Genomic DNA, 18,702 nt, shown 5'->3' on the forward strand with positions numbered 1-18,702 from the left:
AGGACTAGGTCGCCGACTTGAAATTCTCTTGGATTCACCTTTTTGTTATAAGCTTTTGCAAGTTACTACTGGTATGCTGCAAGCTGGATTGCAGCTTTCTCTTTTCTTTCTTCTAAAAGATCCAGATCTCGGGCTAAGAGTACATCATTAGTCCCGTTTTCTACTCCTTGGGTTCTGATTCTTGGGATACCGATTTCCAGCGGAATGACTGCTTCTGTGCCATAAGCCATGGCGAAGGGGGATTTCCCTGTTGATCTTCTCGGCGTAGTCCGATATACCCAAAGTACATTAGGCAATTCGTCTACCCACTTTCCTTTTGCTGCCTGCAGCCTCTTCTTTATCCCATCCAAAATTACTTTGTTGGATGTTTCTGCTTATCCATTGCTTTGTGGAAAGCTTGGGGTTGAAAAGTAGTTCTTGATCTTGAATTTTGCACAGAAGTTCTTGATTAACTTGCTGTCAAATTGAGTTCCATTGTCGGCAACTATTGCTCTTGAAATTCCAAACCTGGTGACAATGTTTCTCCATATGAAGTTCTTGACATCCACATCTCGGATCTTGGCAAGAGGTTCTGCTTCTATCCACTTTGTGAAGTAATCTGTTGCTACCAACAAGTACTTTCTTTGTCCAGTTGCTTGGGGCAATTGCCCAACGAGATCCATGCCCTATTGGGCAAATGGCCAAGGACTGGATACAGGGTTCAGGTCAGCAGCTAGCTGGTGTATCAAAGGTGCAAACCTTTGGCATTGTTCACACTTCTTCACGTAGGCTTCTGCATCTTTTTGCATATAAGGCCACCAATACCCCTGGGTAATGGCCCTGTGAGCTAGTGATCTGCCCCCAGCATGGCTTCCACAAATTCCTTCATGAATTTCATATAAAAAAATCTTCAACCTACAAAGGGTGTACGCACCTTAAAAGAGGTTCAGTGAAGGACTTTCTGTAGAGATGTCCTTCTGCTGTCAGACTGAACCTTACCGACTTCAATCTGACCTTGTGTGCCTCCTTGTGGTCTTCTGGCAGCTTTCCTTCTTTCAGGAATGCAACAATTGCATCCATCCAGCTTGGTCCCATGTCTACATACATTGCTTCATGCTCCGTGGTTACTGGTTCAATGCTCGGGCCCGACAGGTAATCAATCATTATTGTCCTTGCTTTTCCACGTTGTACTGCGCTAGCTAGGTTGGCCAATGCATCGGCGTGGCTGTTATCATCTCGGCTTACCTGAAGTAGTCGACAGTTCTGAAATAAGGCTGACAGTCTGATGACTTTTTTTGCGTAGGCCGACATTCGTTCATCTCAGGCTGCAAACTCGCCTGTTGTCTGGTTAACTATTAGTTGTGAATCACAAAAAACTATTACCTCATCTGCTTGCACTGTTGCTGCCAACTTCAGTCCTGCAATGAGTGTTTCATACTCTACTTCATTGTTTGAGGCCTTGAACCCCAAACGAATTGATTGTTCTAGTACCTGCCCATCTGGGGATATCAATACTACTCCTGCCCCCGCTCCTTGTCGGTTTGAACTTCCATCAATGAACAATCGAAAGGAGTCGCCGATGTAAATGCTGCAAGGTCTGAGTTTTTCTTCTTTCTTTTGTTCTTTTGCCTTTGCCTGGGCTTCTCCTTGCTTGGTTGGATATCGCTCATCCTGGCTCAACGGAGCCCGATGTTCGATGGATTCTGGTGTGAACTCGGCCACGAAGTCGGCCAGTACCTGGCCTTTAATTGCTGTCCTTGGTCTGTACTCTAGGTCATACTGGCCTAGGGTGACTGCCCACCTGGCTATTCTTCCTGTCAGGTCTCCTTGTTGCAGTAAGGTCTTCAATGGGTGCTCTGTTAGCACCACAATTTTATGGGCCTGGAAGTAATGGTTCAACTTCTTTGAAGCCATCACTAAAGCTAGTGCCAATTTCTCTAAGGGTAGATACCCTGTTTCTGCATCGGCTAGGGTTTTGCTTACGCAGTAAACCGCCCTTTGCTCCCCTTTTTCTTCTTGGATTAGTACTGCACTTATCGCATGTTCTGAAATGGCTAAGTACAGAAACAACTCCTCCCCAAGTTCTGGGTTTGAAAGAACTGGTACTGTGGTCAAGTACTTCTTCAGGTCGGCCAAAGCGGCTTCGCATTCTTCTGTCCATAAGAAGTCTGTGGCTTTCTTCACCAAGTTGAAGAAAGGTCTGCACTTATCTGAGCTTCTGTTGATGAATCTGTTTAGGGCTGCGGCCTTTCCAGTTAGCATCTGCACATGTTTTGCCGACGTCAAGCTCTTCAACTCTAGGATGGCCTTGATTTGATCTGGGCTGGCCTCGACGCCCCTTCTAGTTACCAGGTATCCTAAAAATTTACCAGATTCAACTCCAAATGCACACTTCGATGCATTGAGTCGGAGCCGATATGTTTTAAGGATTTCAAATACTGTTTTTAGATCGGCAGGATGACCCTCAGGCTCCTTGGTCTTAACGACCATGTCGTCGATGTAGACTTCTACTGTTCAGCCAATCAGGTGTTTGAACATTTTGGTTACCAGCCTTTGGTAAGTTGCTCCTGCATTTTTCAACCCGAAAGGCATTACTCTGTAACAATACAGGCCTTTTGGGGTGATGAACGCGGTCTTCTCTTCGTCTGGGGGGTACATAGCTATCTGGTGGTACCCCCTGTAGGCGTCTAGAAAGCTCATTCTTCCATGCCTTGAAGTGGCATCTACTAGCTGGTCAATCTTGGGCAGGGGAAAGCTGTCTTTGGGACAAGCTTTGTTGAGGCTGGTGAAGTCTACGCAGACCCTCCATTTACCGTTCTTTTTCTTTACCACTACTATGTTGGATAGCCATGTCGGGTAGTGAACTTCTCGAATGGCCCTAGCCTCCAGAAGTCTGTCTACTTCTTCCTCTACTGCTTCGACGTGCATTAACGTCGGTCTTCTAGCTCGTTGAATTACAGGTTTTGCCGACCTGTCAACATTTAGTTTGTGGCAAGTGACCTCGGGATCAATGCCAGGCATTTCGTAAGGTGTCCAAGCAAACACCTCAATATTGGCTCTCAGAAAAGCTTCCAACTCTTTTTCCTCTTCTTCGGCTAAGCCCGAGCCGAGAAGAAAGAAGCGTTCTTCATCCCCATCCTGGACGAGGATTTTCTTCAGTGCCTCTTCGCTCTTCTCGGCTGGCTCCTTGTCGACGTCTTCTAGGACTTCCATGTCCTTATCTTCAATTTCTGCCTTTTCTGGCTCTCGTATGCTACAGGTAGATTTCATTGCTGCCATGGAGCAATTCTTCGCCTGCAGCTGATCGCCTCTGACTTCCTCTATCCCATGTTCTGTTGGGAATCGCAATAATTGATGCAATGTTGAGGGAACTGCCCCCATTGCATGCAACCATGGTCTTCCCAACCATGCGTCTGACTTCCTCTATCCCATGTTCTGTTGGGAATCGCAATATATCCCCACAGTTAATATCATTGAACTTTATTTTTAAACAAAAATTAATAATTAAAAACTTACATTTTGACAGAGAGTCATGTGGTTCAAAATCAGATGTCCAGTTCAATAAGAAATAAATAGTGAATTGATCTTTCCTCATGTTGTCACCGTAGAAGTATTTTATGATCCTTTAGAGTGAGAATTTGGTATGTGTAAAAAATAAATAATAAAAAAAAGGAAAAATAGAAGTGGGAAACAAAAGAAACAAAAGTTTCAGTTTATGAAAATGAAAAAAAAATCAAATAATTCACATTTTTAAAGACCCAAAAATAAATAAATAAATAAATAAATAACGGTGAATTGAAGGAAAAAAAAGTTTTAGTCTATAAAAACGAAAAGGAAAAATTACACCGATAGTCCCTACATTTTTCTTTTTGTGTCATTTTAGTCTTTACACTTTCAATTATATCAATTTTGACCTTTAATTTTAGATTTTGTATTAATTTGGTCCAATTGATGACGTTGTTAGTGTTTTTGATGAAAGATGATCATTGAATTGGTTGCAATTAACCCACCAAGTTGAACAAATTTATACTTTTGCCTCTAAAAGAATGTCATATGTCACTTATATGTATATTTTTAATTAAAAAATGCTAATAATTATAAACAATTGGACTAAATTGAGATAAAATCATAAATTTAATATCAAAATCAAGTTAATTGAAATTATAAGGATTAAAATAACACAAAGACTAAAATACAAGGACTATTTGCCCAAAGGGAAAAAAAAAAAAAAATCAAATGATCCACATTTTTAAAGACCCAAAAAAAACCTATAAAAAGAAGAAGAAAAAGAAACAAACAGTGAATTGAAGAAACAAAAGTTTCAGTTTATAAAAAGGAAAAAATCAAATAATCCACATTTTTAAGGACCAAAAGAAAGTGAATTGAAGAAACAAAAGTTTCAATTTATATAAAAAAAAAAAAAAATCAAATAATTCACATTTTTTAGGACTCGAAAAAAAAAACAAAAAAACAAAAGTCGAAAAAGTGAATTGAAGACGAAAAAAAATAATTGAAACCGTGAGTGAATAGTTTTATCTTGTAGAAAGGGGGAAAAATTCAAAATAATGAAATGAATTAGCAAATAGTGAGTGAATTGAATAAATGACGCAACAGTAAATTGAAGACTAAATAGTGAATTGAATTGATATTTATTTTTATTTTTATTTTTATTTCTTCATGGTATCAGAGTCCTTTAAAATCGAATTCAATTTGTTCTTTTACGGATGAATATGAGAGTAAGAAAGTGAAGTAAATTGTTTGTTGAGTGAGAACAAACTTCAGAACTAGTTTGACAATGAAGAACAATTGTAAAAGTTGCAGGTGAAAGTGTGGCAGTGACGTAGCTTAAGGCTAGGTTTGGAGTCTCTTAAAAAAATCAAAAAATTAAAAAATTACTATCTTATTTAAGTCACATTATCTTTCTATCACATCACTTCAAACTCAACTCATATTTCATAAAAAGTCAAAAAGTACATTTATTTAGAACATCCAAAACAACTCCTAAGTTTTTTTTTTTTTTTTCTCTCCTTGTGCTGCATCTATTATATATTAGAATCCGGGCACGGCAAAAAAATTCTCAAAATAATATTATGAAAAAAACATATAAAAAAAAATTAAAATTAAAGAGTAAGATTAACAATAATTTTAATCAAAATATACAAAATTTTTAAAAAAACAGTATAGTATTTACGGACAACTTATCAGAATTTGACACATCATCTATTGAATAGAAAATGGGACAGCTTATGAGTAGTACAGCAAATGGGACAGCTTATTTAATGCCGGATAGCGAGGTGTACAACTTCTTAATGAAAATGTTGGACACTAATAATTTTAGGAATATTTATCAATAAATCTTATCTCATAAATAGTTTTATCGATTAGTCCTAAGGTTATTTTTATTATTTTGATTGGATTTGGTTATGGTGTGCAACTTACACCTTACACCTTATACCTTACATTTACACCTTACACTTACACCTTTTGTAAAAAATTAAACCTTACACTTACACCTTTTTTTTGAGGTTGCACACCATATGCAACCCACTTACACCTTACACCTTACACTTACACTTTTTGTGTAAGTGGCACATGGTGTGCACTTGCACACTTAAGAAAACTCCATTTTGATTAGTCTTATTAGTTGGGCAATATCTTACCAGTTGATCCTATTTCCTTTGTTTGGTAACATTGAGTGGTCAATTATACTCTTCCATGTGTGTGTCACGTGACATACATCATTCCAAGGCAAAAAGTATAAAGAGCCTTAGTGCACTTTGTTAATGTGTGGCACCCACCGATCACCCTCATAAAGAGGGGAAAGTTACCAATAAATCATAAATGTTGAAATTGTATTATACCCTTCCGTGTGTGTGTCACGTTACATACATCATTCCAAGACAAAAAGCATAAAGAGCCTTAGTGCACTTTGTTGATGTGTGGCACCCACCGATCACTCTCATAAAGAGCCTAAGTGCACTTTGTTGATGTGTGGCACAATTTGCAGTGGTTGTGATACAATTGTGTTTGTCGCGTGACATACATTATTCCAAGAAAAAAAGCATAAAGAGCCTTAGTGCACTTTGTTGATGTGTGGCACCCACCGATCACCCTCAATATGACACGTGCCAAACACAAATTTCAGAAACACACAAACATGAGGGTGTGCCACACCAAAACATCACCTACTCACCCGGTCAGACTAATAAGTAGTGGTATTTATGTCATTCAGCATTATAAAGGACCAAATAGATCAAAAGAAAAAAAGTTGGGACTAAATGGAGAACAATTTCAACATTTAGGATTTATTGGTAACTTTCCCATAATTTTACTCATACTTACAAGTTATTAATGGTTGATCTTATTAAAATTTATGAATATGTTAATAAGATTTGTTAGTAAAATTGTAAGTATTTCTAACTTTCTAATAACCTACCTATGGTTATCGTAAAATAAATTGTAATTAATTGAATTTTGTTTAAGAAAACTAGAGAAAAAACTAGATCTGAACTTCATCTTCTTCGGCAAGGTACCGAAAAGGCCGAACCTCAAATACTCTCCTTGCAACTTCAAATCCTTCATTTTCTGCTTGAGGCGATTTTGATCGGGTTGCGACAGAGAATACAAGGCCGGCTCTTAGGGCAGGCAAGAAAGGCCTACGCCTTAGGCCCCAAAATTAGGCTGAAAATAGGGGTTCCAAATATAATTTTGTGTTTTAGATTAAAAAAAAAAAAAAAAAAAAAGAGAGAAAAGGGAACTGACCCAAAGGTCCATGCCCAACACATCATGCCCCATTTAGCCCCAAAACAAATTTAATACTCCATTCAGTCCTCAAATTATTAATCAGACAAAAATACCCACACTATATCATCCAATTTACACGCGCGGAACCTTCACCAATGATCATCTCAGTCTGATCAGTACACTGTCACATCAACGCCGCTCGACTCTGCATCCTCAGTCCTCCATCTCTCCTCATTCGACTCCACTCCTTCTGAAACCCTACCCTAACCACAAAACGAACCCGCTCATCTTCTCCAATCGTCGACTCTTACCAACACAACACCAAGCCGTTTATCTTCTCCAATCAGCGACTCTCAACAACACGAAGAAACATCACCACTCTGAAGAAATTTCATAGTTCCTGACTTCTGATTCACAGAAATGAGAAAAAAAAGTAACATCTCTCTTCACCTATTATTTTTCATTCAAATTTGTACATTATACTTTCATATTTCGTATATGCCGTTTCAGTAACACTTTCATAAACAAACCCTTCTAAATCACATTTTACGTACTTCAAAATGTATAAACCCTCTTCTATATATAATCCCCTGTTTTAAAATATTTTAGTCCCCTGCTTTTAAACATTCTAATTCACTATTTTTACACATAAATCCCTATTTTTACACATTCAACTCATTATTCTTATTCTTATTGTTCTTGCTTCTTTTTATTGTTAAATATTGATTTTTCTTCTTCGTATTGTTGCTACATTTCGTTGAATACTTAATCTTCTCGTTGTTATTGTTGTTGTTTACAAAATACAATAAGCTGTTCTTATTGTTGATATTGTTTATAAAAACTGAAACATCAGACTGTTTGATTTCATCACTCTACAAGTAACATATCTAAATTTATTCAAACTGCAAATGAAGCTGCAAAATTACACTGTTTAATCACTACTCAAAACAAATAAACAACTTATTATAAAGTGCAAATCAAACTGTCAAATTATACAGTTTTGTAACTGTTACCAACAAATAGATATAATGTCATATTAAACTGCATATAAAACTATAAAATTATACAGTTTTGTCACTATATTACTCATACCCTGTTGTCCCTTTCATTTTTTCAGAAATAGCTGTTGGAAGATATTGGAAGAAACAAACCCATATGCCCAAAAATCCAACTAGGGATTTAAGTATCTCCCATTTTGTAACTCCTTCTCCTATATCCACTGAAATGCCACCAAAACCTCCTCCTCTACAAATAACCCAACCATCACAACCAAAAACAACCAAAAAAATCCACAAAACAACCACACCACCTACAAGAAAAAGTCCAAGAACTACACCACAGACCCCACCCACACAACAAACACCAACCACATCTCCAACCACAAAAAAAAAAAAAAACAAACAAAAGAAAGCTAATAAAAAAAAAAAAAAAAGCTCCTCCAACCAAAAAAAGAAAGCTCCAACAAAGCCAATCAACTCCCAAAACAAAAACCAAGCCATCAAAAGGGAAAAAAGGAGCAGTCCTTGCGAAGAGAGTCCAACAGTTTAATTACGATTCCAACATCGGAACAGTAATCAAACTATTGAAGGGGGCCAAATTCACAAAAGCCCAACAGACAGAGCTCCAAAAAACCCCTTTTGGGGCCATTATAAATGCTCTATCCTCAACACAACTGAAGGCCTCTTGGTACAGATGCTAAAATTCCATTGTAACAGAAATGACAACACTCTACAACAACAACAAAAAAAAAAGCATTTATACTTGGCAAAAAGGAAATGAAACTCAGAAACAGTGATGTGAGACTCATTTTTTGTATCGATTGTGGAGAAGACAGCATCAGCACCAAATGCTATGCATGACCAAAGGATTTTGAGCTTGCATTTTACAAACGAAGATGCAAATCAGTAAAGAAATTGGATGGCAAGTCATTAACCAAAATGTTTCAACAAACAAAAAAAGAAAAATCAATCAATGATCGTTAAGATCTTGCAAGGGTCATCACCCTTTACTTGTACTTGAAACTTCTCATGCCTACAACAGGCCATACACTCAGCTGGAGTTTTCTCAACTATGTTGACAATCTCAACAACATCAAGAAGTACAATTGGGTTGAGGCAATAAAAGACACACTCATGAATTCAATCGAAAATGCAAACAACAACCCAAGGCATGTCACTGGATGCGTCATGTTACTCTTAGTAAACACACTACTCAACTATTTCACACAACAATATCAAACATCCACCTATATCTAACATATTTCAATTTTTTTTTACAGTACTGGTACTGTGAGCACAGTAAACTCCTCCGACCATCCAACAAAGAAGGCTTTCCAAGGTTTATGAAGTGTAACCTCGGCAAAATGTACTCCAAGTGGAAATACATCAGCCTTGCTGACTTTGAAAAGGTATTCAAACTCTTCTATACTCTCATAGCACAAATCTATTCAACACTCCTTTCACAGTCATTATAGTAAAAATCATGTAATGAAACTGTAAAATTCTTCAGTTTCAAACAACATATATTCAATACTTAACTCACATTATTCACAGTACAAATCATATTATGAAACTGTAAAAGTTTACAGTTTCAAAGCACACACCTATTTAACATCACTCATGTTATGAAACTGCAAACATTTACAGTTTAAACGCACAAATCTATTTAACATCACTCATGTCATGAAACTGTAAAAATTTTTAGTTTCAAACAACATATTTCAACACTTATCTCACATTACTCACAGTACAACTCATGTTATGAAACTGACCAATTTTATAGTATTACTGATATATGCCACATTGTTCCAATACAGGTTGACCAAAGTGCTTTAACCCCAACTGAACAAGAAATACAGTTATTGCACATCAATTAAAGCACATCAACAGACTCTTTAACAAAGAAACATGACTACAAAAAGGACAATAAGCGAAAAAAACAAACAAAAGCAACAAAAAAAGAAGAAAAAGACTTCTAAACAGTGATGAAGATGGCTTTCTCGAAGAAGAACATCAATCAGAATCAGAATCAGAATCAGAACAAGAAGAACAAAAAAAAAAAAAAAAAGGCAAGAACCACAAGAAGAATCAGAAAGTGATGAACAAGAAGAAGAGAGTGATGATGAAAAAAAAAAGAGACTAATAAAGAAGAAGAAGCTAATGAACAACAAGACAATGATGAAGAAGAAGAACAAGAAGAAGAAGAAAGTGATCAACAAGAAGACACTGATGAAAGAGAAGGCCAACATCAAGAAAAACAAGAACAAGAAGAACAACAAACAAACCAACAACAACAAGTCAATAAACAAGAACTGACAGACCAACAACAACAACATGAAAAAAAAGAACAAGCAAAACAACAAGAAAAACAAAAGACAGAACAACAAGAAGAACTCCAAGAGAAATCTGACACATTTCATGCACAAGGTAAACTCTTGTCTAATACTAAAGCAAACTGCAAAATTTAATTAAACAAACCAAAACACAATCCAACATTTTTATAGGTCATGACCAAGCACAAACATCAACCAAAGAGGACGACAAGGACAAGCTCATAGTAGTCATGAGAGCACAAATGCAAGTAATATAACAAAAATTCATGGCTGAATTGTGTAGAAAAGAAGATCAATTGAAGGAAATGTCCACCAAAAAAACTGGTAGTCCCCAACAAAGATCAATGGTCAATAGAATCAAACAAAAGTCAAGAAAACAAGCACATGACCCAGATTTTGAATACCAACCAATCACAAAAGCCAAAGAAGATACAATGAACAAGACAGAAGCTGCTGTTGATGTACCCAAACCAACAGAGGGTACCAATGAAGCAAAAGAGAAGAAGAATGAAAAGAAAAAAGAAGAAATCGAAACAGAGAAAGAACCTACTACTGAACCCAAGCAAAAAGAGGGTGCTCATGAAGCAAAACAGCAGCAGAAAGAAAAGATGCAAGAAGATATTGGCGAAGAGAAAGAAGGCGCTGTTGAAACCAACCCAAAAGAGGATGCCAATCAAGAGAAGACACAAGTTCAAGCATTAGAAAGTGATAATGATTTCAAGGAAGAATCAATCCAAAACAAGCCACTCGCCATTTCATGCCGCAAAACAAACAAGGTTTGGCATAGCCTATCCAAAAAAGACCAAGACTAAATTCAACTCATCAACAACACACAATCAAGTGCTTGTGTCTGGTCTGGCAGTGAAGATGAAAATTGCATATACTTTTCAGATATATGCAGATTGACCAACAGGGAAGCCATTTATGGGAATGTAGGTCTCCAACTGCATAATTTTACAGTTTCTGTTCATATTCAATAACCTATTCCACAAACCTAACACATTCTCATATATAACATGTTTCAGGTCATTGATGCCTTCTCAGAAATGAAATTGGTACACCAACCATCCATTGAAAAATTTGAGAAACATGATGTAGCCTTTGCATGAAATCCATATGCGGGAATATCTTACATTGTCTCAACACTCATCAATGTAAGCAAAACTTAACATACCTTTCAATATTATTCAAACTACAAAATTTTCTACTTTTTTAACATGTCTTACTACATAGTTTTATAACATATTTCAAACATATATATAAATTACAGACTCCACTACAAAACCAAGATCAAGCACTGAGAGAAAAAATGATGGACAAATATTTTCTAGAAGCAATGAAAAACAGATATATATCCATTTCCCAATCAACCGCGACAACCATTGGACAATTGTGGTCTTTGACAATGCTGATGGGATATGGAGGCACTATGACTCTTTGAGACTAGCAAAAGATTGCCACAACAAACTCTTTGAAATTGCAAAGGAAATTGTAGGTTAAATAAAATTTTCTATTTAGTTCCATTCCTTTCAAAACATCTCAACACATCACTATAACTAACAAAAACACCCACTAACTATTTTGTAGCAACAACATCAACTGAGATAGAATAAAGCATTATTCAGCAATCAAGGAAACATGTTATCATCTCAAGAGTGCGAGACAGTAATTGCATCAATTGAGAAATGCCCACAACAAACCCCACACTCGTAAGATACAAAATCAATAAACTAATGTTCCAATATGCTAAATTTTGCAGTTTTACCTAACCAATTAACTTCATCTAAAACTTTGCAGGAATGATTGTGCAATCACCGTCTGCAATGTTATCAACCAATATATCAACTGGCAACCTGTGCAGAAATCACTTCGACCAACTGAGTGGGTCAAATTTCGAGTAGAAATCATCAGTCAATTCCTCAAGGATAACAACTGATCTTGGCAACTCGAGCACTACCAAATGTTGACAAAACATACCAAACCATAGAAACAATGAACAAACTTCTTGACAATACAGATATTCAAGTGAACATATTTTTGTACTTGTACTTGTTCTTCTTTTTCTTCTTCTTCTTCTTTTTTTAACATGTGAAATGTGACAAGTACTTTATATGCTTTTGGCAAATGATCTTCTTGTGGTTGTTATGGTGAAAATGATTGTTGTCATTGATATTGTTGTTGCTCTTTTTCTTGTTATTATTATTGTTGTTCTTCTTCTTGTGCTTGTTATACTTGTTTGTGTTCTTCTGCTTATTATTGTCGTCACATTTGTGGTTGCATATATTTTTATACAGTAAATGTTGTTTCTAATAATTCTTCAAACTGCAAAAATATGCAGTTTCATTAGGTTGTTTCTAATAATTCTTAAAACTGTAAAATTATGCGGTGTCATCAGGTTGTTTTTCATAATTCTTAAAACTGCAAAATTATACAGTTTCATTACTCAAACAAAAATTATGCTACACAATTATGCATCTAATTTCATGACTCAACAAATAGATGAACTGCAATTCAAAATTGAAAATAAAACTTCAAAATTGTACAGTTTTGTTACTACGAAATATGAAATAAATATATCATGTAGTAAAACTACATTTCAATATTATACAGTTTCAATAAGAAATTTTCAACAACCTTCTCAGCATTCCATAAAAATAAAACCAACCAAATCCACAAAAAAAAAATAAAAAAAAAAAACAAAACTATTACAAAACAACTTCAATAACTAAAGAACACATCAAAAAAGAAAAAACAATGCAACCAACTTTATTCATTACTTTCATAATATCAAGTATCACATTTTTTATTATCATAATTCCTCAAATTCAAATACAAATACAAAAGAATAGACTGTGGCCTCAAATAGCAGCCTTACACGTCTTCTTATTGTGATTCCCATGTTTCAAGCACCTCCCACACTTGATTTGCTTCACATTCTCACCCCTAGAAGGTATCATCTTCTTCTTGTTCCACCCGGGCTACTTCTTCGTTATAGGAGGTTTGATAATCGAACTACCGGCACCATCAAAGTCAAATCTCTCACTTGAAGGCACTGGATAAATAGATTCCTTGTATGACTCTCTAAAATAATCTACATGAAAAAAAGAATCAATGAAATCATACATATCTCTACCATTACTACGCAAAGCATGCACAGCATGACAACAAGGAAAACCATTCAACTGCTATTCATGACAAGAATAAGTCTGTCTACCAATATCAACATAAAAAGAAATAGAATAATGAACTTCAAGCACAGTATTACTAGCAACAATTGCATCCCAAGACTTAGCTAGCTTCAAAGAGTCCACTAACTTCTTTTCCATAACTGGACACAATTTCGTTGTCCATCTTTTGGATTCAGCTCTTCTATTAGACAATTGAGTCATGATTTGAACCCTAATCATATCAACCATACAAGTAATAAGCAACTCACGGGCCCCACCAATCCAATTATTGTAAGACTCGGCAGCATTAGATGACATCTCACCATATCGTTTCCCTCTAAAAAATGCATTGGCCCACTTATCATTTTGCAAACCATCCAACATACTATCAACTCTACCATTCCCAGCAATACGCCTCAATTTCTCCATATAATGTTGGAAAGAAGCAACAGTTGGCGCATAAGCACATTTAACTAATATTTTCATCAAACTCAGCTTATAGTTAGTACGAAGTCCAACCAATTTGTCAATCAAATTTCTCTTCAAATGATTCAAGCAATATGCATGATGTGCATTGGGAAAAACCACTGAAAGAGCGTCTAGCAATTCATGTTGACGGTCAGACACAAAGGTCAATCTCTGGCCTGAACCAACAGCCTTCAACAACTGACTTAAGAACCACATCCAATTATCTTGATTTTCAGCGTCAACAATCGCAAAAGCCAAAGGAAACAGACCTACAAACAAAATAACATGAAACTGCAAAAATTAGCAGACTCACAATACAATAACACAATGACAAACCAAAACTATATTAACTGCAAATAAATACATACCTTGATTACCATCCTTTGATGTTGCTGCAAGCAAATGCCACTTGTAACGCCCCTTCAAAAATGTACCATCAACAAACAACAACGGACGACAAAATTGAAAGGCATACAAATATCCATGAAATGCCACAAACAACCTCCGAAAACACCTACTACTTTCATCCACATCTAATTCAAACACACTTCCCGAATTCGTTCTCATAGCCGTCTCAAGGTACCATCAAAGTTGGTCAAAAGAACTTGCAAAATCACCAAACAACCCACCTCTTGCCTTATCAACTCCTAACCATGCAACCTGATAAGAAACATCTATACCATATTGCTTCTTCAACTTTTTTTAACTTCAATAGAACGAGTCAACGGATTATCACTAATATCATTATGAACAATATCAGACATAAGTCTAGAACCAACCATTTTGCTTCAAGATCTACGAGCAACAACCCCACAAGTATGCACATTATCCAACTTCATAATAAAAAAAAATACCAGAATTCATCAACACCCTTCCATGCACAAACCATTTATAACCCGTAGACAACTTCATCATACATTCAGCAGTTACTCTTGTTGCATCGTTCTTCAAATAATTCACTGCAAAACCACACTTAACTGCATACTTAGCCAATGCAATGCAAAACGCCGGCACTCCACTTTCAAATTCTTGACCAACACTATGTATAATCCCCCTTCCAACTAGAAGACAACAAAACTCTCTCTGGTTCTGGATAAAAACTAGGTAACAAACCACCAAAATCATCACCATCGTTAACCAAAGAACTCTCACAAATTACATAATCAATCCTACAAGAATTATCATCATCAACCTCCACAATTCTCTTATCACCTACAACAACATCAACAACATGAGAACCACTACAACCTACCATTGACAGCATATTCCCCAAATCATCATCACATTCAACAATACAATTAGAACATCCAGAAATAGAGACAAATAAACAAAAGTTACTAAACACCCCTCCATACTACAAAATCACAAACTAGCAAACAATTGTTCATAGATTTGAAACTGCAAAATTATACAGTTACAACATATCAGTACCAACACTGCACAATTCACAATTTCAAATTGCAAAATTATATAGTTACAACATATCAGTATCAAAACATCAGAATTCACAATTCCAAAGTACAACTTCAAAACACATTACACTATACAACAAACAAAATCAACAAAATCAAAATCAAAACACTATATCACATACAAAAATCACAAAATAAGTATCAAACAAACAAAATTTATCACAAAACAAAACCTATAACAACATTGCCAAACACAAACCAAATATCACGCAAATATGCTTATCTATATATACATACATCTATGTATCGACAAATACAGACAGAGTGAGACACAGACACACACAAACACACACACACGCATACAGAGAGAAAGAGAGAGAGAGAGAGAACGTACGCAGCGATCGCCTATACACAGTGATTCAGATCGCACAACCAGATCCACCTCACAGCACAATGAGATCGACCACACAGCACAAAGAGATCGCCATAACGAAGAGAAGTCGAGATCGCAGAGGGAAATATTTGATTTTTCAAGTATATATAGATCTCAACACAAAGGGTAATATAGTCATTTAAAAAATAAGAAAATAAAAAACGGGACTTCCGGGTATAAAACTTAAAAAACTGTAGACCTATTAATCTATTAAAAATATATTGGGATTAGAAGGGAAATAGATCCCCTACACAGGACTACATAGTAATTTCCCCCCCCCCCAAAAAAAAAAAAAAGAATCCAAATACTATAGGCCCAATAGAACATGGGGCTCAAAAAAAGCAACAAGACTAGATTTTTATTTTTTTTAAAGTATTTGTAATGATTGCTTCCTATCTTAATATATGAAAGTAAATTTTTATTTATAACTTTAATGATTATATGTGCAAATAATTTTTTTATGCCTACAAACAAATAAAAAAGTTATAACTTATCATTTTATTTATAATTTTTTTTTTCAATGTAAGAAGGCCCTATTTTCGAAGTTTGCCTTGGGTCTCCTAAATCTCAGGACCGGACTCGGGAGAACAGGTTTGGGAAGAGCAAAGTCAGTCCGGTAAAAAAATAAAGTAATATCGAAGCAGAAGGTCCGAGAAAAATGATATTTGAGAGGGTAATTTGTGTAACCAAATTGGGCCGAGCTAGGTTGGAGTGGCGGTCAAAGATGTTTTTAGGACCTAGCTACGGGACCTAGCTATAGGACCTAGCTATAAGACCTAGCTACAGAACCAAGCTGTTGGACATAGCTACGGGACTTAGCTACGGGACCTAGCTATAGGACCTAGCTACAGAACCAAGCTGTTGGACCTAGCTACATGACCTAGTTACGAGATCGAGCTACAAGACCTAGCTACGAGACCAAGTTATTGGACCTAGCTACGCGGCCTAGCTATGAGACCTAGCCACGGGACCTAGCTACGGGACTTAGATACTTCCTAGTGGCGGTCAACGCTATGGCCGAGCTACCAAGCAAGGTAGTCAAATGGAGAGAAGAGCTGAAGTAACTTGGTTGACCGCAATGTTAGCCGAGGTAAAGATATTTGCCGAGGTAAAGGTGTCAGCCGAGGTAAAGGTGTCAGCCACGGTAAAAAGAGCTTAGCAAATGGATCGCAAGTGTTAGCTCGGTCCAGAGGAGCCTTGCAGTTAGCCCGGTTCGGAAGAGCTTGGTGGTTAGCTTGGTCACCTCGGTCGGCGCGGTAACAGTTAGCCCGGTCCAGAGGAGCCTTGCAGTTAGTCTGGTCCGAAAGAGCTTGGTGGTTAGCTCAGTCACCATGATCGGCGCGGTAACAGTTAGGCCGGTCATACCATATTGAGCCAAAGTATGTTGAGCCTTCCTCAGAACCATGCTATGGGTTAGTTCGGTCCTAGCTCAGTATGGTTAGCATGATCTCAACAGCCTGGTTGGAGTATGTCGAACCGAGGTACACGCAGTGAAAGGAAGAACCGAGCTAGGTGGAGCTCGGTCTAGTCTGCGGCTTTAGCATGGCCATGTTATCTCGGTCGTATTGACATCCGACCTAGGTAAAACCATCTCACTTGGTTTAAACAGTGAGGGGGGTGTTGAAAGATAAGCATTATCTTTCAGGAATGTGATTCCTAGGAGGACTCTACATGGAGGAGTAAGAGTCCTATTAGGATTGTGCCACGCGGAACCTATAAAAGCTCATAACATCACCTATGGAGGGGTAACACAACTTTGATTCCCGAATTCACAAATTTTTTTGTCTATTTGTCTATTTTGCTGACTTAGGCATCGGAGAGGTATCAGGCTCACACCCGCCGGCTAGCTCACGTTTGTGTTTTCAGGAAGTAAAGCGACGTCGTACGGAGGAGCACGAACTTGATCAATAGGATTATACGAGAAGGTTTATTTCTTTCCCGTACAATTGGCGCCGTCTGTGGGAAATATCAGACAAGAACAAAACCTCTTGATCCAGTTAAGCTCGCTAATCAAAAGCAATGACGCACAATGAAGATTTGCCACAGTCCGTCATCGACGGACAAACCCCAGAGGGGGGGTGGAAGGCGCGAAGGTTTGCCCATCATCCCTCCCATGGCGAATTTGGAGCCACAGCAATAGAACCCCCGGAGGGATGCAAGGGAGAGGAGGCGGACTAACAGCCCCTACCGCTCTCGCTCACCAAGTCCTGACAGACAAAGGCGGAGGATCGACCCTCAAGCTCTGGAGGATCGCGTAAAGGAACAGGATGAGTTGATACGAAGGATGGCGGCGGACATGGAATCAATGAAGTGCCAGATGAAAGGAAAAGGGGTGGCGACAGGAGAGGGGCGCAAAAGCAAGACGCCCCCTCGCAACTCGGAAGATCGTGGTAGGCATACCACGCCATCGCAAGCAGAGAGTAGGAGCCTTAGAACAGGCGATATCCAAACAAGGACTTCCAGGACTCGTTACTCCAAGTCTGAGAGAACGAGAACTGAGAGGTCATATACTGAGGGAAGCACCTATTGGCCCTCGCGTACGCACCAGACGGCATCTAGGCAGACGGAGTTTCCCAGGTCATCTGACTTGCGGACTGTGCTTGAGGAAATGGCGCGATGGAAGGAGGATACCAGGGCGCGTAGAGTTTCAGCCCTTCAACGGTTGGCTCCTCGGACGCATGGAAGCATCGAGGTAGGAATGCCAATATTGGGCCCTGCTTACGAACCAACGAACAAAGCGTTAGCGAGGCTGCAGACCTCGCCGTTCGTTCCAGCAATTGAGAACGCACCCCTACCTTCTGGCTTCCTTCAGCCCAAATTCACCACTTATGAAGGGAAGACGGACCCCTACTCACACTTGAGCCACTTTTTCCAGGTTATGGCTGTATATCGGCGAAACGAAGCTTTAATGTGCATCCTATTCCTATCTAGCCTTGGCGACCTAGGTTTAACCTGGTTCGAAAGGCTACCAGAAGGCAGCATCGCAGAGGTGTTCGTAACAAGGTTCAGAACAAACACCAAAATGCCAGTGGAGATCGACTAGCTTCTCTCCATTGACATGGGCGACAATGAGATGATAAGATCCTACAACAGTCGCTACTGGGAGACCTTTAACCAGATTGGGGATTGCCCCACCAATCTCGCTATCGCATAATCTAAAAGAGGTCT

General features: G+C 37.8%; 1 protein-coding gene across 1 annotated transcript; it reads right to left on the reverse strand.

Annotated features, from left to right (window-relative positions):
• Positions 1-13,032: 13,032 nt before the first annotated feature.
• Positions 13,033-14,256, reverse strand: LOC145819159 (uncharacterized). Its single transcript, XM_082913118.1, has 4 exons — positions 14,058-14,256; positions 13,847-13,958; positions 13,269-13,558; positions 13,033-13,145 (listed from the first exon to the last, which is right to left on the reverse strand). The coding sequence occupies exons 1-4, from the start codon at positions 14,254-14,256 to the stop codon at positions 13,033-13,035; spliced, it is 714 nt and encodes a 237-aa protein (XP_082769244.1).
• Between the last annotated feature and the right edge of the window lie 4,446 nt (positions 14,257-18,702).

This window comes from Camellia sinensis, chromosome 2, assembly GCF_055761805.1.
Source record: "Camellia sinensis isolate YWXY chromosome 2, ASM5576180v1, whole genome shotgun sequence".
Classification (NCBI taxonomy): Eukaryota; Viridiplantae; Streptophyta; class Magnoliopsida; order Ericales; family Theaceae; genus Camellia; species Camellia sinensis.